Source organism: Hemicordylus capensis, chromosome 10, assembly GCF_027244095.1.
Source record: "Hemicordylus capensis ecotype Gifberg chromosome 10, rHemCap1.1.pri, whole genome shotgun sequence".
In the NCBI taxonomy this organism is placed as follows: Eukaryota; Metazoa; Chordata; class Lepidosauria; order Squamata; family Cordylidae; genus Hemicordylus; species Hemicordylus capensis.
In genome coordinates this window covers 16,932,286-16,959,912 of record NC_069666.1, presented here as the reverse complement: position 1 = coordinate 16,959,912, position 27,627 = coordinate 16,932,286, and the positions used below count along the sequence as shown (strand labels likewise).

The 27,627-nt window shown below is 47.8% G+C and overlaps 1 protein-coding gene across 3 annotated transcripts in view; it reads left to right on the top strand.

Moving 5' to 3' along the window:
- The window catches only part of HEXA (hexosaminidase subunit alpha), a 42,872-nt gene that overhangs the window by 12,442 nt on the left and 2,803 nt on the right, over positions 1-27,627 (top strand). Inside the window, exons 1-13 of one of the 3 annotated variants that reach the window (XM_053271867.1) lie at positions 1,239-1,321; positions 1,462-1,560; positions 3,069-3,134; positions 5,163-5,209; positions 5,742-5,852; positions 11,827-11,928; positions 13,053-13,185; positions 15,614-15,794; positions 17,828-17,914; positions 19,552-19,624; positions 20,886-21,066; positions 24,327-24,417; positions 26,456-26,560. In XM_053271867.1, coding sequence (XP_053127842.1) covers positions 1,542-1,560; positions 3,069-3,134; positions 5,163-5,209; positions 5,742-5,852; positions 11,827-11,928; positions 13,053-13,185; positions 15,614-15,794; positions 17,828-17,914; positions 19,552-19,624; positions 20,886-21,066; positions 24,327-24,417; positions 26,456-26,560 — 1,196 coding nt within the window. In that variant the 5' untranslated portion in view covers positions 1,239-1,321; positions 1,462-1,541. Of the gene's footprint in view, positions 1-1,238; positions 1,322-1,461; positions 1,561-3,068; positions 3,135-5,162; positions 5,210-5,741; positions 5,853-11,826; positions 11,929-13,052; positions 13,186-15,613; positions 15,795-17,827; positions 17,915-19,551; positions 19,625-20,885; positions 21,067-24,326; positions 24,418-26,455; positions 26,561-27,627 lie in introns of those variants that run through there. The other 2 variants (XM_053271865.1, XM_053271866.1) reach the window with 2 other exon arrangements.

Here is a 27,627-nt window from a genome sequence, read left to right as displayed (position 1 = left end):
TATGCTCTGTGTGGAAAAAGTACTTCTTTTTGTCGGTCCTAAATTTCCCAAACTTCCGTTTCATGGGGTGAGCCCTGGTTCTAGTTTTGTGAGAGAGGGAGAAAAATTTCTCTCTGTCCACCCTCGTCCCTCTGGCGTTATACTGATGCCTTATACAGGCATTATAAGGAATTCCCTTGGCAGAATCTGATGCCTTACACAGGCCTTATAATGGTTTAACTGTCATTCCAACTCCCCGGCATATAAAACAAAAACCCAGGGGTTGTAGCTGAGAATTTCCTGGCCAGTTGTACATTTCCCAAAGCTCCCTAGGGAGAAGGAATGACTTAAACCAGTATATCTGCAGTGCAGAGATGCCTAAGAGGGAGAATAAGAAAAACGGAGAAATGCACATGTTAAACTTGGTCTCAGGTTGTAGCTAAAAGTGGTCTCTGGACCGGAAAGGTTGAAGGTTACAATACAATACTTATATTGCTACAATACTTACTGTATATACTGCTTTTCAACAAAAGTTCGATAAATAAGATGGTCCCCTGACCCCAAAGGGCTGCCAGTGTAAAAAGAAACATGAGGTAGACACCAGTAATAGCCACCGGAGGGATGCTGTGCTGATGATGGATAGCGCCAGTTGCTCTCCCTCTGCTAAATTAATGACCACTTTAAAAGGTGCCTCTGTTAGCAGGGGTAATAGTGTAGCCTTACTAGTGCAATATATGTCTGTGAGTGATCAAAAGAGATGAGGAAAACCTCTTCTGGGTTTTGTTTTTTGCTTGAGCAGAAGCAAGATGAAAAACTCCTGATTAGATGTGTCTGACCCTGCATCTCAGCATCCACAGAATCCTCTCAACTATGGTTTAAACCAGGGTTTTTCAAACTGGGGTTGGTGGTGTGACTGCCTGGCCAAAGTTGTGCACCCCTGATCTAAACTATGGCTTTTGTTGATCATCTGAACCCAAGGCTTGACAGTTCCCAAGCGTCCGTATAATGGCACCTGGAAATTTAAGTGTGGTACCTGACTCGGGTGGTGGTTGGAGACAACCAGCAGGAGGAGGAGTATGCAAGCATGGTGGGGAGGTTACGCCCAGTGTTCCCTCTAGCAAGGATTCCCAGATGTTGTTGACTACAACTCCCAGAATCCCCATCTGCAAGGGCTTTTGTGTGAGGATTCTGGGAGTTGTAGTCAAGAACATCTGGGAATCCCTGTTAGAGGGAACACTGGTTGCACCCTTCTCTTGCAGGTCATGTTGGTCCATCACCTGCCTAAGCCAGAGGGACCCCACCAGGGGGAAGAGGAGACGACTCCCAGAGAGCTTTGTTGGAGGTGAGAAGAGTCCACTTCCTCATGGAGCGGAAGGCATGTTGGCTCCTAAATTTAAGAAAATCTGTTGAGGCCTGCCCTGAACTCACCAACTGTAGTATTCTCTGTTCTATCGCTTCCTTATTTCCAATTGTGTATTTCAGGGAATGGCCACTCTGAGGATCCGCTGTGCACGGAACTGTTTGTCTCTGTCGCCGAGCAAGGATGTGATGGCTATCCTTCCATGGATTCCTCTGAGAATTGTAAGTTAGCCTATTCCCAGTGCCATGGGGTAACCATGTCTTGGACCAATTGCAGTCAAGAACTGCTTCTCTGTAGCTGGAGGTACAGCGGGCAAGCTCTGAATGGACACCACTTGACCATTTTTCAGAGATTGAGCTTTAGAGCAGGAGTTCTCAAACGTGGACCCCCAGATGTTGTTGACTACAATTTCCATCATCCCCAGCCAAAGGGTGATAGCGACTATCTCTGGCAGCACAAAGTTACAGGTGGCTGAGTAGAAGAAATTCAAGGGTTCTCGAGGATAAGGGTAGGATTGCTCTTCCATCCTCGGTTAAAAGCTGGGTAGCCTAGCCAGGAGCAACATGGCCTGGAGAGCAGGGATGTGCACGAACTGGTCTGAACCAGTTGGGACTGGGCGGTTCGAAGGCGGGAGGGGTATAACTTTAAGGGCGGGGGAGGGTGCAACTTACACACACCCACACCCCGCTGCCACGTTTCCCCCACCGATGCTCGCTTGAAAACCATTCCAGTGGGGCAGCAGCGTACCTCCTTGCTACCCCCGCCGCTCCTCGGACCGGAAGTGACTGGAAGTAGCACGTGCACTTGTTGGGCGTGCGACGTGCACACACGCTGCTTCTTGTCGCTTCCGGTCCAAGGAGCGGGTGGGGCGGCAGGGAGGTATGCTACCACCCCGCCAGACCAGTTTTTAAGCGAGTGCCAGTGGGGGAAAGCGGGGAAGGGCGGTAAGTGCACTCTCCCCCACCCTTAAAGTTATCTGTCCCCCGCCTTCGAACCAGCCCCTGCCAGTTCTGTGCACATCCTTACTGGAGGGAAATGTGTGGGTGCTGATGATCATTCAAATCAGGGTAGTCTGTCGCCTCCTACAACCAGTGGCGTACCGGGGGGAAACGGCGCCCAGGGCAAGCTATGGCCCTGAAATGGCGCCCCCCACCCCCACATACCTGGCCCGGCGCGGCGGCCAGCGATTTGGCGGTGGCGGCGATTCGGCGGCAGCGAGTCGCCCGCCGAGTGCGGTGGTGGCTGGTGTGGTGGCTGGCGGCATCCCATGCCCATGGCCTGTGTAGCGGCGGCGCGGAGTGCAGGCAGCGACGCCGAGCTGGCCCAGCGTCGCTGCCTGCACTCCGCACCGCCGCTACACAGGCCATGGGATGCCGCCAGCCACCACACCAGCCACCGCCGCACTCGGTGGGCGACCTGCCGCCGCCACTTGGCGGGTGACCCACCGCTGAATTGCCGCTGCATGCCCGCCACCAGACTTGGCGGGCGATCCAGGGGGGGCGGCGGGGGGAAAGCCACTTTTTGGCGCGCCCCCCCACGCGACCCACCGGGGTGGCGCCCGGGGCACGTGCCCCCCCCAGCCCCCCCTATAGTTACGCCACTGCCTACAACTTGGGCAGTTGTGTGAACCAGCCTACTGTTTGCACATCTGAGGGTTCCCTTCTCTTGGCCAAAGTCGGAGGGATGACTGTTGAAAGCAATGACCTCAGATGGTGTTTTTTTGCTTCAGATAAGCTGACCGTTTCAGCCGAGCAAATGCTGCTCACAGCGGATACTGTCTGGGGATCTCTCAGAGGTAAGATGTCCTTGGATGAATGTATTTTCTCATTGGCTGTGCTGCCAGGCCTGCTTTTTAAAACATGTTTTTGGGGTTTCCTCCCCCAGTGGGGACAAATGCACATCAGAAGAGTCTTGCAGGTTCATACTGGGACCCATAGCAGGATTCGATTACTTAATAAGGTAGTGCGCAGACGCAACTCAGGTCGGCTGGGGGGAAAGGCAGGATCCTACTTTTCTGCACTCAGATGATCCGAGCCTGCTCCTGCCACTCACACGCCCACACGAGTAGCACGGTGGCGATGTCTGGGACAGAGATCTGGAGCAGAGTCCTCCAGTATCCCACAATGCATTGCATGGGCAGTGGAGAGGCTACCGGTGTCAATGCAGCAGCTTCCTGGCTGCTCTGGATGAGCCCTCCCTTTTGGAGATTGCACCCAGCTTCAGGGAGCTGTTGAAGACAGCGCAATCATGCCCATGATAAGGGCTGTGAGGTAGAATGAGGTTTTTCCCTAGGAATGTGCACAAAATTTGCTTGAACCAAATTCGAATTCAAAACCATTGAATGAGTGGAGATTCGCTCAAATCTATTGGAGCAATTCTCCACTCTATTCAATGGTTTCAAATTCAAATCTATTTGTATTTGATTTGAATTCGAATCGATTCGAGCAAATTTCATGCACATCCCTACTTTCCCCCTCTTACCTTGGTAAAGACCAAGGTATAGAAGCCCTGGTAGCCCTGGTCTGGGGCGCACAGTAGACGCTAGCCCCGTGGCTGCACACGAGTCTGTGGAGGTGTGTTTACTACCTCCTGCCCTGAAAGTGCTGGTAGTGAGAACAGCCTCAGTAGGTTTTGTTTCTGGTTACATAATACAGAGCAAGCGGAGTTAAGCTCAGTTGCTCAGATTGTATTGAAACCTGGGCTCATGATGAATGTAAGAACATAGGAAGCTGCCGTATACCAAGTCAGACCATTTGTCCTTCTTACTCAGTATTGTCTACACCAGGGATTCTCAACGTTGGGTCCCCAGATGTTGTTAGACTTCAACTCCCATAATCCCCAGCCCCAGCGGCCTTTGGTTAGGGATTATGGGAGTTGGAAGTCCAATAACAACTGGGGACCCAACGCTGACAATCCCTGGTCTACACTGACTAGCAGCAGCTCTCCAAGATTCCAGGCAGGAGTCTTTCCCAGCTCTTCCTGGAGATGCCAGGAATTGAACCAAGGACCTTCTGCATTCAAGGCAGGTATTCTACCACTGAGATACCAAGCCACCCACAGCCCATGCCTCCCCTAATCTTCCCACTTGCTCACAACAATTTTACTCACTCACAGTTTCACTTCACTCACTCATAATTTCAAAAGGATAACTTTCTGACAGCCTGGTTCATTGAGCTGGAGTTCCTTGCCCCCGCCAGCCAGCAGGAAGTTTCTCTTTGTAGCATGTAACTTACATTCTCTCTTTCCCACCACTGAAGATGTCAGCAAGTTGGGAGAGGTAGGGGGGAGATCTGGTTTTGTGGTAGCAAGCATGAATTGTCCCCTTTGCTAAGCAGGGTCCACCCTAGTTTGCATTTGAATGGGAGACTCCATGTCTGAGCACTGTAAGATATTCCCCTTAGGGGATGGGGCCACTCTGGGAAGAGCACCTGCTTGCTTGCATGCAGAGGTTCAAAGTTCCCTCCCTAGCATCTCCAAGATAGGGCTGAGAGAGACAGTCTTACCTATAACCATGGAGAAGCCGCTGGCAGTCTGTATAGACAGTACTGAGCCAGATGGACCAAAGATCTGACTCAGTCAAAGGCAGGTTCCTGTATTCCTCAGTGCTTTGACTGCCCTGTCTGTCCATTATATTTTTATACCGCCTGATATGTACATCTCTGATTACTACTCTCAAGTGTGGAAAAGGGCAGGGTTGGCTGGCAGATGTCGGGTCTCTCACGTACTTCCTCCCACAATACCTCCTTCACACTCCACGTCCTCCCCCTGGATTGGTCCTCCCAACTGCCAATATTCACACAAGTGTTTCTGGCTTGTTCTACAGGGCTGGAGACCTTCAGCCAGCTTGCCTGGAGAGGAGATGATGGGACGGTGAGTGCCTTGTGTTCTGTGCCCCATGATTGTTTACCACCTTGAGTCGCCCGTGACAAGAGAGGTGGGGCAAATGTTGGCTAAGTGAATCGCCACTTTAAAATGTGCCTCTTTGCTCACTTAGCAGGGATTAGTAGCAGTATCCTAGCTCATGCTTTTTGTGAGTGGACTCGTGCTCTTCATCCCTGGCTCTGTTTTATGCTTGTGTAACAGTCCCTCTGGCTGACTTCTCAACTGTGGTGCAGGCTACCCTTTCAGCTTCCTTGTTGCACTGTCCTCCTGCGAGGCTTTGTCTTAGGAAAATGGAGGATGCCACTTAGCCAGCTGTGGGTACTGAGTCTTCTCCTGGTCCTGATCTGCAGGGCTGTAGAAATCCACTAGTCTACTAGTCTGTGACGAGTAAAAAATGATGCCTGGCGAGTGAAAAACATCCTGATGAGCAATGTGCCAACATAGCTTGACAAGTTAAAAATATGCTGTCTGTCTGATAAACTTAGCCAACATTTGTTCTTCTGCCTCTTCCTCTGCACAGTTCTACCTCAACAAGACGACGGTTGTCGACTTCCCCCGCTTTCGTCACCGGGGTCTGCTGCTTGACACATCTCGCCATTACCTGCCTTTGAAAGCTATTCTGGAGACGCTGGTACGTAGGGGATGGTCTTGCCTCGGTAACCTTGTTGTGTGCCCTTGAGTTGCTGGGCCCTCTACAGAACAGCTGGTGGGTTGCTGGACTCCTTGGAGCATCAAACTGGTAGGTTTGTCTACACGTGCTCAGAAGTGTAGCTATTCTGTGCTGAAAACCTGCTGCCAGCAACTGGAGGCAGAAAGGGAGGTAAGGAACTGCACGCCATACAAACCTCATTCCTCACAGAGGTTCCGTTTCTCACCTACTACCATGAGTAATGAAACTGTGAGTAACGAGGCATTATTCCTATGGGGAAAGGGGGTTAGGAACATAGGAAGCTGCCATATACTGAGTCAGGCCATTGGTCTATCTAGCTCAGTATTGTCTTCACAGCCTGGCAGCGGCTTCTCCAAGGTTGCAGGCAGGAGTCTCTCTCAGCCCTATCTTGAAGATGCTGCCAGGGAGGGAACTTGAAACCTAGATGCTCTTCCCAGATCGGCTCCATCCCCTGATGGGAATATCTTGCAGTGCTCACACATCAAGTCTCCCATTCATATGCAACCAGGGCACACCCTGCTTAGCTAAGGAGACAAGTCATGTTTGCTACCACAAGACCAGCTTAGGTTCTTGAGTTGTATAAAAAGGGCAATAATGTGAAAAACAGCAAAAATAACTTATTGCACCATGCTCTACGCGGTCTCCTTGTACCCAGCAATGGCCAGCAAAATCAGCCCCCCAAAACACTAGAAGTAGGGCAAAAATGGGCAAAAATTAAAAAAAAAACCCCACCACCATACGCTGTGGGGTCTCCGTGTGTCCTCGTGCCCAGCAGTGCCTCCCAAAATCACAAAAAAAAATTGGTGGGAAAATGCCTTTTTAAACAGAAATGATCCACAAAATGGCTCCTGCTTGCATGCTGCTTAGAAATGCCTACAAGATGGCAGCAGGAAGTGACCTCGTGGTCTCTTCTGGCCCTCTAGGAACCATGGATACATGGGTTTTTACCCTTTATTATCCATGGATAATGAAATTGGGTGTCAATTAGACATCTGCGCATACACGGAAACGCAGATGGTGAGTCCACAAATAGTGAGGTTTCCCTGAACTTCCTTTGAAAAAGGGATTTGATACTGTGGATTTCCTGTTGCACCCTTGAGCGTGGAAAACTGGCCTCTGTGCAATGGCAAGAGAACTGCATCATCGTACTTGGTTACACAGTACTCAAGCAGTCCAGGCTAATGAAGAGACTCGGGCGATAACATGCCACTGAACACCCGTGTCTTTCATTCTGTTTTTATCCCCTAATGAATGCTGTTGTGAGGCTTCCCGAAGATTCTGCTTGGGCCATAAGACAGAAGATAAATTTGGAGGAATTATTTATAACTCAAACAAAATCATGGATGCTGTTGCAGATCCTTTCACTGATAGATGGGTGTCCAGCTTTGGGGGTTTGACTAGAAGACCTCCAAGATCCCTTCCAACTCTCTCATTTTATATAGAGCGTTCCTGCTCTATAATCTCCAGCACCAGCTTTTCTTCCCTTCCAGCTGAACCTCATTAAAACAACTCCTGGCCAGGATGCATCTTACATAAACTCTTCTTCGAGCGAATGCAGTGCACCACTTTCTGCTCTGCAATCTCTTCAAATTTAATCTCAATTTAACCTAAATAAAGTGAAGGGAGGAGGGATTAAAATAGGCAGGAAATGCTTGCGGTTGGGAATGACATGGGGGTGGCTGAAGTGGATCTGCAGATTTTCTCTGCTCTCCGGTAAAGAGCCTTGGCATTCCCATTCTGAATAAATAGCTCAACTGCTGGGCCCAGTAGCCCTTCCTTGGCCAACACGCCCTGATATCGTCATAGATGATGTTGCTGCTAAGAGACCATCTTGTGTCATGGCACTTGGAACCAGGACAAAGGGGAGGGAGTGTTCAGGTTTAATTGCACACACAAAAAAACCAGATATGTAGGTGATCTGCAAGGATGTGCTGAAACATGCTGTGGATTCACTTGCTTGAATTCTGTTTTGTGCTCTATGGAGCACTTTGACACACCTACAGCTATCTCATGCATGGCTTGGCTTTTTGGCCTTTACTTTTGTTTTGTTTTATTTAAAAACCAAAACTTCAAACACTCCCCCCCCCCCCACACACACATCTCCTTTGAATTCCAGGTATACATGTCCCCCTGCTTAGGAGGCCACGTCATGCATCTTCCAAAGTAGGCTCTGGCCCTTACAAGCTTCTGCCATCGCAGTTTGGTGGGTTGTTTTTTTAAAGTGCTGCAAGGCTGTTGGAAATGCTATAGCACTAAACCATGGTATGCGAGGGACTGCCTAGCCAGGATCTGAGACTACATTTGGAAGCTGGTTTGCAGGGGTGTATGTGTGTGTTTTAGAGCAGGGGTTCCCAACCGTGGGTCCCCAGATATTGTTGGAGTAGAACTCCCATCATCAGTCGGCCATTGAGGTTGGGGATGATGGGAGTTGTAGTCCAGCGACATCTGAGGATTGGAGAAGAAAGGAAAGTCAGTCCTTTTAGAGCAAGAATGGGAATAGGTGGACTTTGTAACACATCTAGTTGGTGTTCAGCTCTGGAAGCCACCTACAGATGAAGCTGCCTTCTACCAAGTCAGGCCATTAGTTCTCGGCTGGACTGTTAGCAGCAGCTCCTCAGTGTTTCAGATGGAGGGGTCTTTCCAAGCTTTATCTGGAGATGCTGCCAGGGTTTGAATCTGGAAACCTGTGCAAGCATTGCACTTACGCTACCACTGAGCAATGACCCCTCCTGTCAGTTACCATTGAGAATCCCATCCAAGCCTTCTGTGGTTTTGCATCCTTCAGAACTACCGACGGGTTACCTTCTTGTGTTTATATTTTCCTGGAAACCATGAGGATGTAAAATACATATTCATCTTCTACAGAGACACCACAAGAGGCATCAGAGGGTGCATTACAGGCAATATTCTACTACTGATGATGACCTGCCGCTCTTCAACCTTAGTTCTCAGAGCAGTTTGCATAGAGAAATAAATAAGATGGATCCCTGTCCCCAGAGGACTCGCAGTCTAAAAAGAAATGTAAGGCAGACACCAGCAACAGCCACTGGAGGGATGCTATGCTGGGGATGGATAGGGCCAGTTGCTCTCCCCCTGGAAGCTTTTCATACCCGGCTTTTAGTTCACATCCCCTCTGGAATGGAGGTCTATGTTCACATATTGGCCAAATTTACCCCAAAGTCCCTGTGAGCTATTAGGGAGTACTTCACCCACAATTTGGGTTTTTCATTGTGCATTAGAGTGTAGCCCAATTTATATCTGGGGTTCAAAAAACCCGCTTTTTGTGTCGGTTTTTTGGGGAACTTCGAACACAGTAAAGCCTCACAGAAAATCCACTGTAAAGCCTGCTGTCTGGGAAATCTCTTGCTAAAGAGCCAGCATAGCGTATTGGTTAGAGTGTTGGACTAGGACAGGGAAAAGGCAAGTTCGAATCCCCATTCAACCATGAAACTCACTGAGTGACTCTGGGCTGGTCATGTATCTCTCAGCCTAACCTACCTCACAAGCTTCTTGTGAGGACAAAAATAACCATCTACACCTCTCAGAGCTCCTTGGAGGAAGAGTTTATATATAAATGTAATAAATAAATATAAGAGAATCAGCACTTTAAAAGGTGTCCCTTTGCTCAGTTAGCAGGGGTCTGGAAGTGAGCATTTCCCCCTCTCTTGCACTAGTGCAATGCCTTTCCAATGGAAAATGCGGCACTGTATGCAGGTCAGTGCAATAGGAAATGACTCTCACATTGAGTGTGTCTTGCCCAAGTGGCACCTGCTTGAAAAATAGTGAAGATTACTGATTTAGCGAGTGGAACATCTTGAAGGTAAACAGTGTCCTGAGTGCTGAGAGGAGATCTGGTCTTGGGGTAGCAAGCATGACTTGTCCCCTTAGCTAAGCAGGATCTGTCCTGGTTGCATATGAAAGGGAGACTAGAAGTGTGAGCACTGTAAGATCTTCTCCCTTAGGGGATGGAGCCACTCTGGGAAGAGCAGAAGGTTCCAAGTTTCCCTCCCTGGCAGCATCTCCAAGAAAGGGCTGAGAGAGATTCCTGCCTGCAACCTTGGAGAAGCCACTGCCAGTCTGTGTTGACAATACTGAGCTAGATGGACCAATGGTCTGACTTAGTATATATCACCTTCCTATGTTCCTGTGAGTGGGCTGAGCTTGACATGGTGTTTCCCCAGGCTGCGAAAGGAATTATTTGGGGCAAGACATCATGTTCTCCCCTCTGCACTCCTGCAGGGTAGATACTCAGAAGTGCCATTGGCTGAGAGAACCTGCCAGTTATGTCATTGCAAATCCCGATGTGCAGGCACCCTCCATGACAGCCCTCATGGCCATGCACACTCCAACAACCAGAGAAGCTGAGAAGTACTGGCGCTCTGTCCCTGTGAGCCCCCCACCCCCCCACTACAACCCTGGAACCTGCCCATGCAGGGCAGAGGAGATGGAAATGATCCAACATGTCCTGTTATATAGCCCCTTTTATAAGGACTCCTGTACAAGATATACACAGCTTGGGGGTATTACTGGACCCAGCTCTGCTTTTGGAAGCTCAGGTGGAGGCGGTGGCCAGGGTTGCCTTTGTACGGCTTCGGCTAGTGCGCCAGCTGCATCCCTTTCTCGAGAAGGCAGATCTGGCCACAGTTACCCATGCCTTAGTCACGTCACGTCTGGATTACTGTAACACGCTCTACGTGGGGCTGCCCTTGAAGAATATCTGGAAACTGCAGCTAGTGCAAAATGTGGCAGCTAGGGTTTTATCTGGAGCTGCTCACTGGGATCACATCATACCCATTTTGAAAGAGCTGCACTGGCTGCCGGTTTGTTTCCAGGTCCAATTCAAGGTGCTGGTTTTGACCTTTAAAGCCCTTAACGGTTTGGGCCCGGGATACCTGAGGGACCGCCTGCTCCCAAGGGTTACTGCCTGCTTGATGAGGTCATCTGAGGGGGCTCTGCTCCGGGTGCCGACAATGAGGGAGGCTCAGTTGTCGTGCACACGGGACAGGGCCTTCTCTGTTGCTGCCCCCAGACTCTGGAATGCTCTCTCGGTGGCTATTTGCTCCTCGGTCTCCATCACAGCTTTTAGAAAGAGTGTGTAATCTTGGCTTTTTGCCCAGGCATTTATTTGATTCTCTGCTGCTGCTCTTTATACTCTGTATTGCTTTTATGCTTTTGTTTTAAATTTTTAATCAGATTTGTTTAATATTTTTCACTTAATATTTTAATTGTGTCTTTTTTACCATCATGTTAAAATTTTTGCTGTAAACCGCCTTGGGATAGTTTTAATGGAAGGCGGTATATAAATTTAACAATAAATAAATGCATACATACTTCCCCTCTACCACAGATGCATCTGGACAGACTGTAGCGGTTCTATACTAAGCTATTGCTCTCTGATATAAATTAATCCATACCATAAGCATGGTAGCTAAATCCTGCTGTGTAAAGTAAAGTGTGTGCTGTTGGGTCAGTGTCAATTCCTGGCACCCACAGAGCCCTGTGGTTGTCTTTGGTAGAATACAGGAGGAGTTTACCATTCCCATCTCCCGCGCAGTATAAGATGATGCCTTTCAGCATCTTTCCTATAGCGCTGCTGCCCAATAAAGGTGTTTCCCATAGTCTGGGAAACATACTAGTGGGGATTCCAACCAGCAAGCTCTGGCTTGCTAGTCAAGTCACTTCCCCGCTGTGCCATTGGGTGGCATGTGTAGCAGTGGTGAAAACACCACAGCAATTGACAGTCATGATCCAGTTGGTTGTAATCTCCCCCCCCCCCCCAAACCCTGTTTTTTATCTTTTGATCGAAATAAATACTGATTTTGGGTTTGAACTTCGGGCAAACTCCACAGGATCACTCCTCGAGAATGCCGTCCTTGCTAGTAAGTTTCTGAAGAGCTAGGTAAGAGTGACTTTCATCTGCTCTCTGGTTCCCTAGGATGTCATGGCGTACAACAAACTCAACGTGTTTCACTGGCACATTGTGGATGACCCGTCCTTTCCGTACGAGAGCATGGTCTTTCCGGATCTCAGTTGGAAGGTAGACTCGTGTCTCCTCTGAATACGACAAATACGTCTCCTCTGAACGTCAGAGGAGCTTGTCATCACTGTTGGTGCATAGGATACTTGCTATAGTCAGCCTGGGCGGGGGGGTACCTTGTTCCCCATGGAGCTTGGTGGGGCTCAGGTTTTGTGCATGAGCTCCAACTCTAGAAAGATTGCTTGGAGTTACATTTTCTCTAGCTCTGCACAGCATGGTGATCTCCTCCATTGCCTTGTTTGCTAATATTAAGTCCAGCCAAGTGTCTAACTAGTTAGGAGAACTGCATGTCTTTTTACAAAAGCATTTTGATCTCTCACTCGAAGAGCGAGTAATCGAAACGCAGGATGTGCGAGCCTGCTTGTGTTGAGCTGGCCCGGTTCAGGCGGTCTGATGTCGAAACGGACCGCCACCGCCCTCCCCAGTTTGCGGTACCGGTTCATGGGCCAGCTCGGAGGGTGTACTTGTAATGGGGAATCCGACTAGGGTTACCCTTTACAAGTATACCCCCAAGCCAGCTTGCAGACTGGAACCGGCCAAGCTCGATTGAGCCTGAGCCTCCTAGGAGGGCTCAAATCCGGTCCAGATGTGAGCCAAACCAAGCTAACGTCCAGCTTTCACATCCCTAAATGAAACCTCTACCAACATTTCTGCCTCTGATCAGGAATAATACATTTTTCTTCTTGTTTTCTCTTAGCCATTTTATGTTGTTGTTGTGACCGATACAGCTGGCTGTGTAGGATGTTCCCATGAAATTCCTTGCCCATCAGAGTAGAATTAGTATCCTAGATGGGCCGTCATGTCCAAGTTGCCGCGAAGGGCACCTTGGCACAACCCCCACCCTTTTATACCTGAGGAACAAATGGACAGCAAGGGGGATTAGGGGATCAACCTATTAGGGGATGCAGAAAACCAGTTTGGGAGAAAGCTCTACCCTAGTCATGTTTCTAACACAGGAGTCTTCTGTGCACAGAGAACGTTGTTTTGTATGGTTGGGCTTTCTGCCCTGTGAGTCTGCGCCCCCCACAACCCCACCGTCTGACGTCCTGCAGCTCAGACAAGAGGTTTATCACTTGAGTGGGGACCAGGCCTATGAAGGAACTTGTGTGTTTGGGATTTTCCAGGGAGCGTACAACCCCGTCACCCACGTGTACACTGCTAGTGATGTGAAGACGGTAATTGAGCATGCCCGACTGCGTGGGATCAGGGTGATTTCGGAATTTGACACTCCTGGCCATACCCACTCTTGGGGAGCTGGTAAGGGCTTGCCTGTGATGACCAGACAATGTGTACTCGAATCCCCGAGGCAAAGGGCATTTTGAGTTGAGAGTCGGGATACAAACACCCCTAGCTGAAAGAGATGTTCTAGATCTATATATATATGCAGGAGAACCTCAATATCCACAGAACCACTATTTGCGGTTCCACTTATCCATGGTGTGTCTAATAGACACCCATTTCCAGTATCCGCGGATACTAATGGGTTAAAACCCACATATCTGCAGTTCCTAGAGAGCCAAAAGTGACCATGAAGGTCACTTCTGGCCACCATTTTGTCTGAAGGATAGAGGAGGAGCCATTTCGTGAAAAAAATCTGGCTCTGCCCCCATTGTTTTGGGGGCATTTTATCCTTTGGGGAGCATTCCTGGGCACATGGGGGACCCATGAGAAGGACGGTTCTGGGCCATTTGGGCGCTTTTAATTCTTTCCCTTCCACCCTGGAACATAATTTCCCTTTCCCCATAGCCCTAATGCCTCGTTACTCGCTGTAGTAGGCAAGGGACGGAACCCGCACGGGTAACAAGGTTCCCCGTACTAGTAAATGGTCTTGCATCTTGCAAACATTCATCCTGTACCACAAAATGGCCATGCACGCTCTCTCTGTGTCTCTCTCCCTCCCTTCACTCATTGGTAGTTGTGCAGAAGAGTTTAGAAAAGTGCATTGATAGTCTCAGCACTTAAGCTATCTAGGAACATAGGAAGCTGCCATATACTGAGGCGAGTCTCACGATCAGTGAGACTTGCCGGAGGGGGTTCTATGGGGAGACCGGGCTTGGCCCGCTCTCCCTGCAGATGACCCAGGCTGCAGCCTTGGGCAGCCGGATCGGCTGCCCACATGACTGCCGACTCTGTCACGGAGCCGGCGGGGGCTGCGGGGATTGGGGGCGGCGCTTGTTTCAGCCACCCGGCGGGGGTCTCCTTGTGTGTTGCTGCAGCGCGGCAACATACGACCGAAAGGACGGGGTTAGCGGAGCACTTGCTCTACTAAGCCTGGTGGTTCTCACGCTCGCCAAAAAGCAGGCTAGGCTCCCTTAGCTCGCGTTTTGGTGATCATGAGAATCACCTCACTGGGTCAGACCATTGGTCCATCTAGCTCAGTATTGTCTTCACAGACTAGCAGCGGCTCCTCCAAGATTGCAGGCAGGAATCTCTCTCAGCCCTATCTTGGAGATGCCAAGGAGGGAACTTGAAATCTTCCGCTCTTCCCAGCGCGGCTCCATCCCCTGAGGAGAATATCTTACAGTGCTAGTCTCCCATTCATATGCAACCAGGGTGGACCTTGCTTAGCTAAGGGGACCAGTCATGCTTGCTACCACAAGACCAACTCTCCTCTCATTAGACCAGCTCTTCGTGTTTTGTTTTTAAATTCTGAAGTGATTTCATGCAAGTCCGACACAGATTGAAATGCATGGCACTGAAAAAATATAGCTTGTCTCTTGCTTCATCATTCAGGGACAACCCTGGCTTTCTGTCTCAAAAAGTACCCAAGAAAACTGCCAAAGTTTGTCAGAAGGTATCATTCCTCATTGTTTTCCAATGGGAGAGTTTCCCGACATTTTCCAGTAAATTGGTCTTTTCCAGGATTTTTTGTTTTCCTGGTAGTCTGGGCAAGGTCTGAAATCTACCTGTAAAATGGCATGTTTGTTTCGATCTTATGTGGCATAGCATAGTAAGAGTGTTGGACTAGGACCAGGAGGACCCGAGTTTGAATTCTCATTCAACCTTGAAACTCTCTAGGTGTCTCTAGGCCAGTCATCTGTGTCTCAGCCTAACCTACCTCACAGGATTGTTGTGAGGACAAAAATAACCATGTACACTGCTTTGAGCTCCTCGGAAGAAGAGCAAGATAAAAGTGTAAAGAAATAAAATATAAATAAATAAATTGAGTGAGTGAAGCCCAAGCAGCTGGAAATGCCCATGATTGAACTGGGACCTTCTGCATGCAAAGCGGATGCTCTACCACTGAGCTATGGTATTTCCCAAGTACCTTCTTGGCTTTGCTCTTTATTTGCTGGGCATGGGCCTAATCCACAGCTCTCTGGGAGGAGAGCTAGTCTAGTGGTAGCAAGCATGAATTGTCCCGTTTGCTGAGCAGGGTCTATCCTGTTTGCATTTGAATGGGAGACTACATGTGTGAGCACTGTATTATATTCTCCTTAGGGAATGGAGCCACTCTGGGAAGAGCAGCTGTATGGTTAGGGCATCTCCAAGATCGAGGTTAGGTTAGGGCATCTCCAAGATCGAACTGAGAGAGACTGTTGCCTGCAACCTTGGAGAAGCCACTGCCAATCTGGGTAGACAATACTGAACTAGGTGGGCCAATAGTCTGACTCGGTATAAGACAGCTTCCTATGTTCCTATCCTACTGCTGTCTTTGACCTCTTTCTCCCCCAACCCCTTCCAGGTCTCCCAGGGTTGTTGACTCCCTGCTATGCAGGTCTGAAGCCCTCTGGAGTCTATGGACCAGTCAATCCCATCCTCAACACAACGTACCAGGTCATGGCCAAGCTTTTTGAAGAAGTTAGTGCTGTATTCCCAGACTTCTACATTCACCTTGGAGGCGATGAAGTTGACTTCACGTGCTGGTTGGTCTTGCTCTTCTGGAGTGATAGTTTAGTAGTTTATCACTGATAGTGATAGTGGGAACTGTAGGCATGTAAAACGACACTGAGAAATGTGGGCAGAGACTGGGAGATGACTTTAAAATAACTTCTGCTCATCACCAAACCCACTAAGAATCCTGTTTGCCCTAAATAAACTTGTTCAGTGGCCGCATCCATCCCTGGAACCCTAACCTGCTCAAAACAAATTGGTCCAGTATCAGAGTTCCTTAGAGCAGGGGTTTCCAAACTTAGGTCCCTAGATGTTGTTGACTACAACTCCCATCATCCCTGGCCACAGTGGCTGGGGAAAATTGGAATTGGACTCCATCAACATCTGGGGACCTATGGTTGGAAATCCCACTGTGGATGCCAGGTTAGGACCTCTAAGGCTTTTAATTGAATTATTGTGTTTCTGCTGCTCTATTGAATACCGTGGCTTTATCAAGGGGTGCTTTTGCTTTTCTCTGCTTCTTCTGTGTGTGTGGCTCATGGAAGCTGATTCTAAATGTGTTCTGACTTCTAATGCAGTATTGTAATTTTTGACTGACTGTTAGTTGCTTTGGAGACTTTGAACGAGGAAGTGGCTCATAATGATGTCAATTCAAATGAATAAATAGCATTAAAAGTGTTCTTCATTGCCAAGTCCAGGAGCCAGTGGCAGCTCTCACTTATTCCAGGTGCAATTCCCTGACTAATTACAGGAGAACCCCTTTATAATAATGTGGCATTAAAGTCAATGTAAATTTGGGGGTTAGGTTCTTGCACTGCCCCAAACTGTCCCCCAAATGACAAAATGAGCCAAATAAAGTGCCCTACCCTGGTCCATTACCTTTCAGAGGTCCACTGATGCCCCCCACCAAGTAAAAAATATGCTGAAAATCACATCCACCTCCCCCATTTTTTTAAAAAACAATGAGCCATAAAATGGCTCCCAAACTCAAAATGGTGGCCCGAAATGACCTCCAAGATGTCTTCCAGCCACTTCAGACCCATAGATATGCGGGTTTAACCCTTTTTTGCTGATTCCTTCCACCCCACACCACCCACATATACTGAGGTCAGGTGTCCATTACCTGACCACAGATATGCGAAACTGCGGACTGCGAGTCTGCAGTTAACGAGGGAAATGCTTGACTCACAAGCAGAAGGTTGCCGGTTCAGATCCCTGCTGATACTATATTGGGCAGCAGCGATATAAGAAGATGCTGAAAGGAATCGTCTCATACTGCGCGGGAGAAGACAATGGTAAACCCCTCCTGTATTCTACCAAAGAAAACCACAGGGCTCTGTGGGCGCCTGGAGTCGGAATCAACTTGAAGGCACACTTTACCTTTTACCTGTATTTATTAGACCTTTGCAAAGCTTCCTTCAGCAGAATAATCCACCGCCAGCACCATGCGGAGGCAGCTGTACTCTCAGCAGAGTTGCCGTGCTTTGCTTGTGAGGCTGCATTAAGAGAAACTGAGCCCTCTTGAGCCCCGGCGCCATCTTGGATGGTGACCTTGGAGCATTGGAAAATGCAGTCCTCTTAGAGCTGCGTGAGGGAAGCGCTGGGAAAGACTACACTGCCCAGCACTCCATGTGCAGCTTCTGAGATGGTGAGGGGCCTTGACAGGGCTCTCTTTCTCTTAAAGTCCCTGCCCCACCATGCTGCAGGAGGCAAGAGGTCAGCACCGTGGGGAATGGCTCTTGTGTGGATTTATTATTATTTTTTTAAAAAATTGCCCAAGTGACCTCTGGAAAATTCTGAAGATCACTGAAATGGGATCTCTGTTTCTCAGTGGCTGGTAGGACTCTTTTCAGCTTCCCGGTTTTTCCCTTGTGATCTTGGGCACTAGAATCATGCGCTTCAAAAATTTTTGCTTTGCAGTGAATTGCAGCCACTCAGAGCTGTGTAGGACAAGAGGTTTGGTTTATTTTTATCCCTGTTGGACTTGGAAGAGGCCATACTTGCTTGGGGTTTGGGGCACCGTTTATTATTCAGTTCTGATCTGTGTCCCTCCTTTTGCATGCAGGAAATCTAATCCTGAGATCCAGACTTTCATGCAGAAGATGGGATTTGGCCAAGACTTCACCAAGCTGGAGTCCTTCTACATCCAGAAGTAAGGGGGTTTATGCAGAGCAGAGGCTGCTTCCAAATGGATCACCCCAATTCCGCATGTCAGGGGTTCCCAATGTTGGGTCCCCAAATGTTGTTGGACTACAATTTCCATCATCCCCAGCCATAGTGGCCAAAACTTACTGATCTCTCGACCCCTCGCCAAATATAAAGAGGTCTAAGTTGAGGCAGTTCCTTTCTGGGATCTGTTTGTTTCTTGTATGCTGGCCAAGGCTTTGGCCATGGTGGCTGGGGATTGCAGTCCAGCATTATCTGGAGACGCAAGGTTGGGAACCCTTGCTCTGTGTGATGTTTCTCTAACTGGACCTTCAGAGATGTGTGGCCTCCTGGATTTGTGGAAGATAGGAAGCTGCCTTATACCAAGTCAGACCACTGATCCATCTACCTCAGTATTGTCTACACTGACTGGCAGCGGCTTCTACAAGGTTGCAGACAGGAGTCTTCTCAGCCCTATCTTGGAGATGCTGCCAGGGAGGGAACTTGTAAGCTTAGGCATGCAGGTGCTCTTCTCAGAGTGGCCCCATCCCCTAAGGAGAATACTTTAGAATGCTCACATGTAGTCTCTCATTCAAATGCAAGCTGCTTAGCGAAGGGGACAATTAATGCTTGCTACCACAAGATGAGCTCTCCTTCTGCTAAGGCAGAGCTGTGCAATTTCTGCTGTTTGGAGGCTACAACGCCCATCATCTAGTATCCACAGTTGCCAAGAGTCCTAGGTGATGGGTGTTGTAGACTGACGTATGCACGAGGGCTAAAGTTGTGTAGTCTTGTGCTAAGGGGACTAATCTATTACTGGTCTTTGTTTTTAGTCGTTCTGCCTTTCCCAAGGCAATCTTATCCGGTTTCACACAATCGTTCGAATCTAGGTTTAATATAGGTTACTGACATTAAAGGGATTGTGTCAGAATCACACCAAGGCAAGAATCGCGAGTTCATCTCGAGCCATAAACCACCTTGGCACAATCACACTCAGTAACCCATGTTAAACTCGAGCTCAAACAATTGTGTGAACCAGGCCATTACATTTCCTCTTCTTTGTTTTTAATTTGCAGGGTTACCTCTTCCCACCTCTCCCAATCTAGAGATGTTTAAGTTGGGGAAGTTCCTCTCTAGGGTCTGTTTTTCCTGTCCACTGTCAAGCTGTACAGAGAACATATCTGTACAGTGCTAGCAGTGGCTACATGAATGGCCCCCTTGGCTAAGCAGGGTCTGCCGTAGTTTGCATTTCAGTGGGAGACTACATGTGTGAGCACTGTGAGGTATCTCCCTTAGGGGATGGGCCATTCTGGGAAGAGCATCTGCATGCTTTCATGTAGAAGGCTACATGCTCCCTCCCTGGCATCTCCAAGATAGGGTTGGGAGAGACTCCTGCCTGTAACCTTGGAGAAGCTGCTGCCAGTCTGGGTAGATAATTCTAAGCTAGATGGACCAATGGTCTGACTCGGTAGAAGGCAGCTTCCTCTGTTCCCATTTCATGGTTGCCATGTTAGGAAATACTCCTAGCTAGCACTGATGCTTTGAGTGAGCATACCAATGAGGAAAAGGCACTTTCCTGGAGCCAGAATACAGGTAGAATGGGAAATGCCTCCTTCTCATCAGTACTTCTTCTCTCTGCTTCAGGCTACTGGATATAGTCTCTTCGTACAACAAGGGCTACGTGGTGTGGCAGGAAGTCTTCGATAACGCAGTGAAGGTGAGGCTCTCCACCGAGGGTACACCATCTTATGTGCCATTTACTTATACGTATAAAGCACCATTTGCCTATGCACCATTTGCCTATACCTATAAAGCCCTAAACAGTTTAAGCTCTGGGTATTTAAGAGAACGTCTTCTTCACCATGAGTCCCACTGCCTGTTAAGATCATCTGGAGAGGTTCATCTGTGGTGGCCGCCAACTCGTCTGGTGGCTACTTGGGAACGGGCCTTCTTCATTGCTGCCCCTGGACTTTGGAATGTGCTCCCTGTTGAAATAAGAGCCTCCCCATCTCTGGCAACCTTTATAAAGGCACCGAAGAAACATTTATGGTTTTAATTTTTTAATGTTGGTTTAAAATGATTTTAATGTTCAAAATGATTTTAATTGTTTAATTGATTTAGTTTTGATTTCAGTTGTTTTGTTTTTATTTTGATGTAAACCACCCTGAGCCATTTTTGGAAGGGCAGTATATAAATAAAATAAAATAAATTTCCTTAATACTTGGAGCCAGGGCCAGATGGTGACATGCTGAAGCCCTAAGCCAGGGATAGGCAGTGTGTGGCTCTCCAGGTGTTGTTGAACTACAACTCCCATCACCCCCAGCTGTAATCATTTGTGCCTGGGAATGATGGAAATTGTAGTTCAGCAACATCTGCAGGGCTGCACATTACCTACCCCTGCCCTAAGCTATGTCAACCTTAAAAGGCATAACTGCATTACCCCAAACAAAAAAATACATATAACCAAAAGGACAATGGAAATAGAAATAATAAAGCTCCCATTTTTACTTAGCAAAGTTTGAGCAGCCTCCCCCGCCTTCTTCCACCGAGGCCTTCTCCATGATCGTGAGAAAGGGCTCACTGTCTGAAGTGTGCAAAATAAGTCTGTAACAGAACTGGAATACTTGGGCATCATTTCTGATGGTGTTAGTTGCATGTTTTGTACACTATAAGATGTAAGGATTTTGTAGAAACATGGCTTTATGGTAAGAGAGGTTCTCTTGCCAGTGGGTGAAGCTTGGAAACTTGCTTATGGCTACAGCCATATGCCTGATTCTGTTACCCTTGGAATTGCCCTATGGAAGGGAGCCAGGAAGTCGGCTGGGCTCTAACTCGTGTGGCATTTTGCAGTCTCTGTAACGATCACAGGGTAATCACAGAGGCTTTTGCTTATTTGGTTCCCTCGACTGCTATCTGGTAAGAAGCAGGTAGGGCTTTTTCCGGGCTTCGGCCCCTGATGTGTCCTCTCCTTTGCTCAGGTGAGGCCAGATACTATCGTCCATGTGTGGAAATTGAGCGCCGGCGCATACCCAAAAGAAATGGCTCAAGTCACCAAGGCCGGTTACCGAGTCCTGCTTTCGGCTCCTTGGTACCTTAACTACATCTCTTACGGGCAGGATTGGATAGCAGCTTATCGGGTGGAACCTCTGGCCTTTGAAGGTATGTTAGGAACATAGGCAGCCACCATATACTGAGTCAGACCACTGGTCCATCGAGCTCAGTATTGTTTACACAGTCTGGCAGCAGCTTCTCCAAGCTTACAGGCAGGAGTCTCTCTCAGCCCTATCTTGGAGATGCCAAGGAAGGAACATGGAACCTAGATAATCTTCCCAGAGCGGCTCTGGGATTTGAACCAACCAGCGGGGATTCAAACCAACAGCCCCCTGCTCTCTAGGCAGGTTGCTTTCACATTCAGGTAGTGACAAAGAGGCCAGGTTTCTAAATACGCTGGTGCTCAGGACCTGGTGCGGGATGTCAGTTGCATGGAACCTTTAGGGAACAGTGACCATAGTGTGATCAAATTCAGCAAATATGCGAGGAATGAATTGCCAAGGACATCTAATACAGGCACTTTGAGCTTCAGAAAAGGAAACTTCTCTAAAATGAGGAGTTTGGTGAACAGAAAACTGAAAGGGAAAATCAAGAGTCATTTTGCTCCAGAATGCATGGAGTTTATTTAAAGCCACAATAATAGAAGCTCAATTAGAATGTGTACCAAAAAGGAGGGAAGGTACCAGCAAGTCCAGAAGGATGCCAGCATGGCTAACAAGTAAAGTCAAGGAAGCTATGAAGGGGAAGAAGAATTGCTTTAGAAATTGGAAGGCCTGCCCAAATAAAGAGAACAGAAAGGCATGCAAATTCTGGTAAAATAAATGCAAGGAGACAATAAGGAAAGATGTAACTTATACAAAAGTATGCAACTGATCCCTACAATCAGGATCTGTATGAGAGGACTGGAAAGTAACCAATGTAACACCAATTTTCAAAAAGGGATCCAGTGGGGATCTGGGAAATTACAGGCTGGCTAGCTTAATGCCTGTGCCGGGCAAATTGGTGGAAAGCATCCTCAAGGATATTGTTAAGCATATAGAAGAACCGGCCCTGCTGAAGGAGAACCAGCATGGCTTCTGCAAAGGTAAATCTTGCCTCACCAACCTTTTGGAGTTCTTTGAGAGTGTCAACAGGCATGTGGATAAAGGTGATCTGATTGACATAGTATACCTGGACTTCCAAAAAGCTTTCAACAAAGTTCCTCATCAAAGACTCTTGAGAAAACTTAGCAGTCCGGGGATTAAGGGGACAGGTTCATGTGTGGATTGGTAACTGGTTGAAGGACAGAAAACAGAGGGTAGGTATAAATGGAGAGTTTTCACAATGGAGGGAAGTAAGAAGTGGGGTCCTCCAAGGATCTGTACTAGGATCAGTGCTTTTTAATTTATTCATAAATGATCTAGAAGTTGGGGTAAGCAGCGAGGTGGCCAAATTTGCAGAGGACACCAAATTATTTAGAGTAGTGGAATCCAAAACAGATTGCTAGGAGCTCCAAAAGGATCTCTCCAAACTGGGGGAGTGGGTGACAAAATGGCCAATGCGGTTCAGTGTTGGCAAGTGTAAAGTGATGCTTATTGGGGCAAAAATACCCAACTTCACATATATGCTGATGGGGTCTGAGCTGTCATTGACTGGCCAGGAGAGAGATCTTGGAGTCATGGTGGACGGCTTGTTGAAAGTGTTGACACAATGTGCAGCAGCTATGAAAAAGGCCAATTCCATGCTTGGAATCATTAGGAAGGGGATTGAAAATAAAACTGCTCATATCATAACACCCTTATACAAATCTAGGGAGAGGCCACATTTGGAGTACTTTGTACAGTTCTGGTCCCCATATCTTAAGAAGGACATTGTAGAACTGGAAAAGGTGCAGAAGAAAGCAACCAAGATGATCAGGGGCCTGGAGCGCCTCCCTTACTATGTGAGATTAGAACACCTTTGGCTTTTTAGTTTAGTTTAGAAAAAAGACAACTGAGGGGTGACATTAGAGGACTATAAAATTATGAATGGTGTGAAGAGAGTGGAGAGAGATAAATTCCACCCCCTCTCTCATAACACTAGAACCAGGGGTCATCCCATGAAATATTGCCAAGAAATTTAGGACCAACAAAAGGAAGTACTTCTTCACATTACACATGATTAACCTGTGGAGTTCTCTGCCACAAGATGTGGTGACTGGCACCAGCCTGAATGGTTTTAAGAAGAGTTTAGATAAATTCATGGAGAACGTCTATCAATGGCTACTAGTCTGAGGGCTGTAGGCCAGCTCCAGCCTAAGAGTCAAGATGCCTCTGAATACCAGTTTCAGGGGAGTCACAGCAGGAGAGAGGGCATGCCCTCAACTCCTGCCTGTAGGCTCCTCAGAGGCATCTGGTGGGCCACCATGTGAAACAGGATGCTGGACTAGATGGGCTTCCTTGGGCCTGATCCAGCAGGGCTGTTCTTATGTTCTAATGAAATTGTCATATTCCCCCAAAGCCTTATCCAGATCAGGCCTCACCCAGAAGTAGGCTGAGTAAAAATGTTAAAATAATAAAATGTTTTCGCTGTGTGATATGAACTAATGTTGGTTTACTATCTCCAAGACCCTATGTTTACTGGGTTTTGTGTTATACTTCAGTGCATAGCCACACAGCCACTTGCAAATATTGTTCAGATTGCTTAGGCATTACGTGGGTTATGCACTAGAAGCCCTAGTATAACTGAACTCATCTGTTTAAAAAAGTGCAATATGCATATGGGAGTATGTGTTTCAGGCTTAATGTGCACAGCCAGTATCATCTGTATTGATCTTAATATTAATATAGGGCTGTATCTAATGGCTTCCTGGGTGGTCTTACACCTCCTTTCACTAAAATATGCCTAGTATGAGTTCAGCAACTCTTGCAAACTTACCTGACATTCCTCTGTGATTATACTGTATAAGGCTGAATATGGTCATTAGATCTGAGGGATCAGACTCCAGCCTTTCTGATGCAAATTCCAAATGTAGGCTAGAAGAATATTGAGTAGGGACCTCTTTGGAATGAGATGAAAGTACCCCAACTTGAGATGTCCGTTACGCCCTTAAACGAGGTGGCACAAAACCCGGGATTTGTGGCACAAACCTTTGGTAGAGATTTTAAAGGGATGTGATGATCATTTTTGGGTGGTCAGGAGGAAACAGGGTTGAATAGGGACAGTTGCTCTCCCTCTGCTAAATATAAGAGGGCCACCACTTTAAAAGGTGCCTTTTTGCCCAGTTAGCAGGAGATTTAGTTTTATTGTTTGGTTTTTTTAATTAATGTATTTACTTACAGCCAGTGCTGATTAAATCTTGTTTAATCGATTCAGTTATTACAACAAACCTTTGGCTTTTTTTCTGACAGGCAGCCCAGAACAGAAAGCTCTGGTGATCGGTGGGGAGGCCTGTATGTGGGGTGAATACGTGGATGCGACAAACTTGTCCCCAAGACTCTGGTAGGTTCAGTAGTTGTATGCCAAGCCATGCCCTACGGTCGTTCTCACAACCTTTTATCCTGGAGCGGAAAAGGCAGTGGGGGAGAGAGGCAGGAACGTTCTTATGGTCCCCCACACAACCGGATGTTGATTTCCTTCTCGCCATGTGGCCACACGATTACCACTACAGTGAGTGGTTCGGTAAGAGAGGCCTCAAAAAGGACGCCCAGCCTCTAGAAAGCCCACAATGCACCATTCTGCATGCCCGGTGTATTGAAGGCATTCTAGAGGCTGGGACGCTCCTTCCCCTAGCCTCGATGGTAGGATAGGCTGCCGGCAGCCCCAATGGAGGGCTGCAGACAGTCTGTGTTGCCATGCAGCTGGGGAGTGGAGTAAGAGAGTATGTGCTCTCTGTCTTACCTCACTTCTAGCCTGGGTAAAAAACTTTCTGAGTGGAAGGGAAGTGGTGGATTGTGTGCAGCAGCTACAGGGAAAACAAATGTTGGGTCTGTAATTGGGAGTCCCAGATGTGTTGGCAACACCCCTCTGTGCCTGCGCAGACAGCCATGGTGCTGGCTGGATCGGGCCCAGATAAGGCAGAAACCTCCTACAGACAAGCAGTCGTGTCCTCCCCTCAGTGTGATTGTGCTAGGCCAGGGCTGCTCAACTTCAGCCCTTCAGCAGATGTTGGCCTACAACTCCCATAAACCCTGGCTATTGGCCACTGGCTGGGAGTTATGGGAGTTGTAGTCCGAAAACAGCTTGGCGGGGGTCAAAGTTGGGCAGGCCTGTGCTAGACCTTGCAAGATGTGTTCAAGACATGGACCTCAAAAGAAGGTTCTCAAGCTAAACTTGTGCTGGATTAAATGACTACCATCCCATGATAAACTGCAAAGGATCTTATTTGAGTAACTAATGGAGGAGGAGGGCACCGATTTTTATGTACTGCTTTTCGACAAAGAAATTATCAAAGCAGTCTACATAGCAAAGTCATAAGAAAATGGTTTTCTGTCCCCAAAGGGCTCACAGGGTAAAAATAAACACAAGTTAGACACCAGCAGCAACAGCCACTGGAGGGATGCTGTGCCGGGGTTGGATAAGGGCAGTTGCTCTCTTCCTGCTAAATATAAGAGGATCACCACTTTAAAAGGTACCTCTTTGCCCAGTTAGCAAGATCTTGTGTCATATGCTTTTTTAGGCTGATGCCCAGCCCACCTCATGAAGGCTTATGAGATCACCCAGTATTCCATCTGTGTGTGTATGTCCATGTCCCTATCATCTTCGCAATGCCTGGACCAATATGAACCGAATCGGATACAGTTGTAGGGACACCTCAACAGCATACTTCGTGATGATGTCATATACCCCAATTTAAGATGGCGATCGTGTAAACCTTTGAGGCGCTAGGAGGTTAACTTGTGGACTGCCTAACCAATTTTAGCCAAACTTGGCACAGTTGTAGTGACACAGGGACACCTGAATGGTGTGGTTTGTGATGGTGTAATCCACCCCAAATCAAGATGGCGGACTCGTGAACATTTGAGACACAGTTAGGCTAACTTGTGAACCACTTAACCGATTTGAGCCAATTTTGCTACAGGTGTAGGGACACATAGGGACAGCTCGAGGGCGTAGTTTGTAAAGATGTCATCCACCCTGATTCAAGATGGTGTACACATGAACGTTTGAGGTGCAAGTGGGAACCGATTTGGACCAAATTTGGTCCAGTTGTAGTGATAGTAAAGGGAAAATAGAACAAGTTCTTTCTAGAACAACTTGTTAGATTGTGAGCCGTTTGGGGATAGGGAGCCATTACATTGATTTATTTATATCTATGTAAACTGCTTTGGGAACTTTGTTGAAAAGTGGTATATGAATATTCATCAACTTGGTACAGGAAATTTGTCTTGCCCTCTCCTGGGTAGCCTCTTGCATTTCTGGCATGGTCGGAGAACTCCTTTCCCAACTGCTGCATGGGTCTTGTCCCAGCCAGAAAGGTGAGCTCTCTCAGCTGCTCCTTGCAGAAATTAACATGTTGCTGCACTTCTGTCTCCTCAAGGCCTCGGGCTGGCGCTGTAGCGGAGAGATTGTGGAGCAACCAGACGGTCAGAAGCCTGGCAGATGCGTACATGAGGCTGGCAGATTTCCGATGCATGCTGCTCACGTAAGGCCCTCTTGTTACCTGCGGCTCTCCCTGGAGGGACACACGTGCCCGCATTGGTTGTGTTTCAGTGAAGCTACTGAGAGGATGTAAAAGGGCAGCCTCTGAGCTATAGCTGGGTGTAACATGACTTTTGTGCAGAAATATCATACCCTATCACCGCAGCAGCAGCAGTGTCACTGTGTCAGTCTTCTTTTCACCAAACTCCTCATTTTAGAGGAGTTTCCTCTTCTGAAGCTCAAAGTGTCTGTTAGACTCCCTTGGTGATTCTCTCCTCACATGTACAGTCATCCCTTGCTAACCTTGGTTTTACCAACCGCGGTTTTGAGTAGAGGCGAATGGGAAATTGTGGCAGGTCTTGCCAACGGCAATCTGAGTATCCGCAGTTGGCGAGGGTTTTTTAGTGAGTGGGGGGAATGTAGCAATTGGGGGGGGGTGTTTCAGAGGTTCAATCTGCTCATTCCTCTTGGTGACCCTTGCTGACTTTGTTGTCCCTTGCTAATTTAAAATGCCTTTGAGTGATTTGAAGGGGTTAAAAAATTTCCAGAGATTCAATCATCTCATTCTTCTTGATGACTCTTGGCGATATTACAGGACTTTTTGTGATGTTTTAGCATTTTTAGGGGGTATTTTTCCCCCTTTATTTTTAGGTCTTTTTGCGGTCGTGGTTCCCCTAACCCCCTGTTTCCCATAGACTTTTAATGCCAACTGTGAATTTTCCGATGGCAAGGTTTTGCCAGAACAGAACCCTAGCGGTTGGCGAGGAATGACTGTATGCTGAATTTGATCACACTATGGTCACTGTTCCCTATGGCCACTGACATCTCACACCAGATCCTGTGCACCACTCAGAATTAAGTCCACGGCCGTCTTCTCCCTGATTGGTTCCATGGCCAACTGTTCTAGGGCAAGTCATTCAGCGTATCTAAAAATCTGGCCTCTTTATTACTACTGAATGCGAAATTACCTAGTCTGTGTGTGGGCAATTGAAGTCACCCCATTACTACAGCTCTTTCTCTCTGATGCCTCCCTGATTTCCTTCTGACACAATGACATTGCCTGAGAAGACA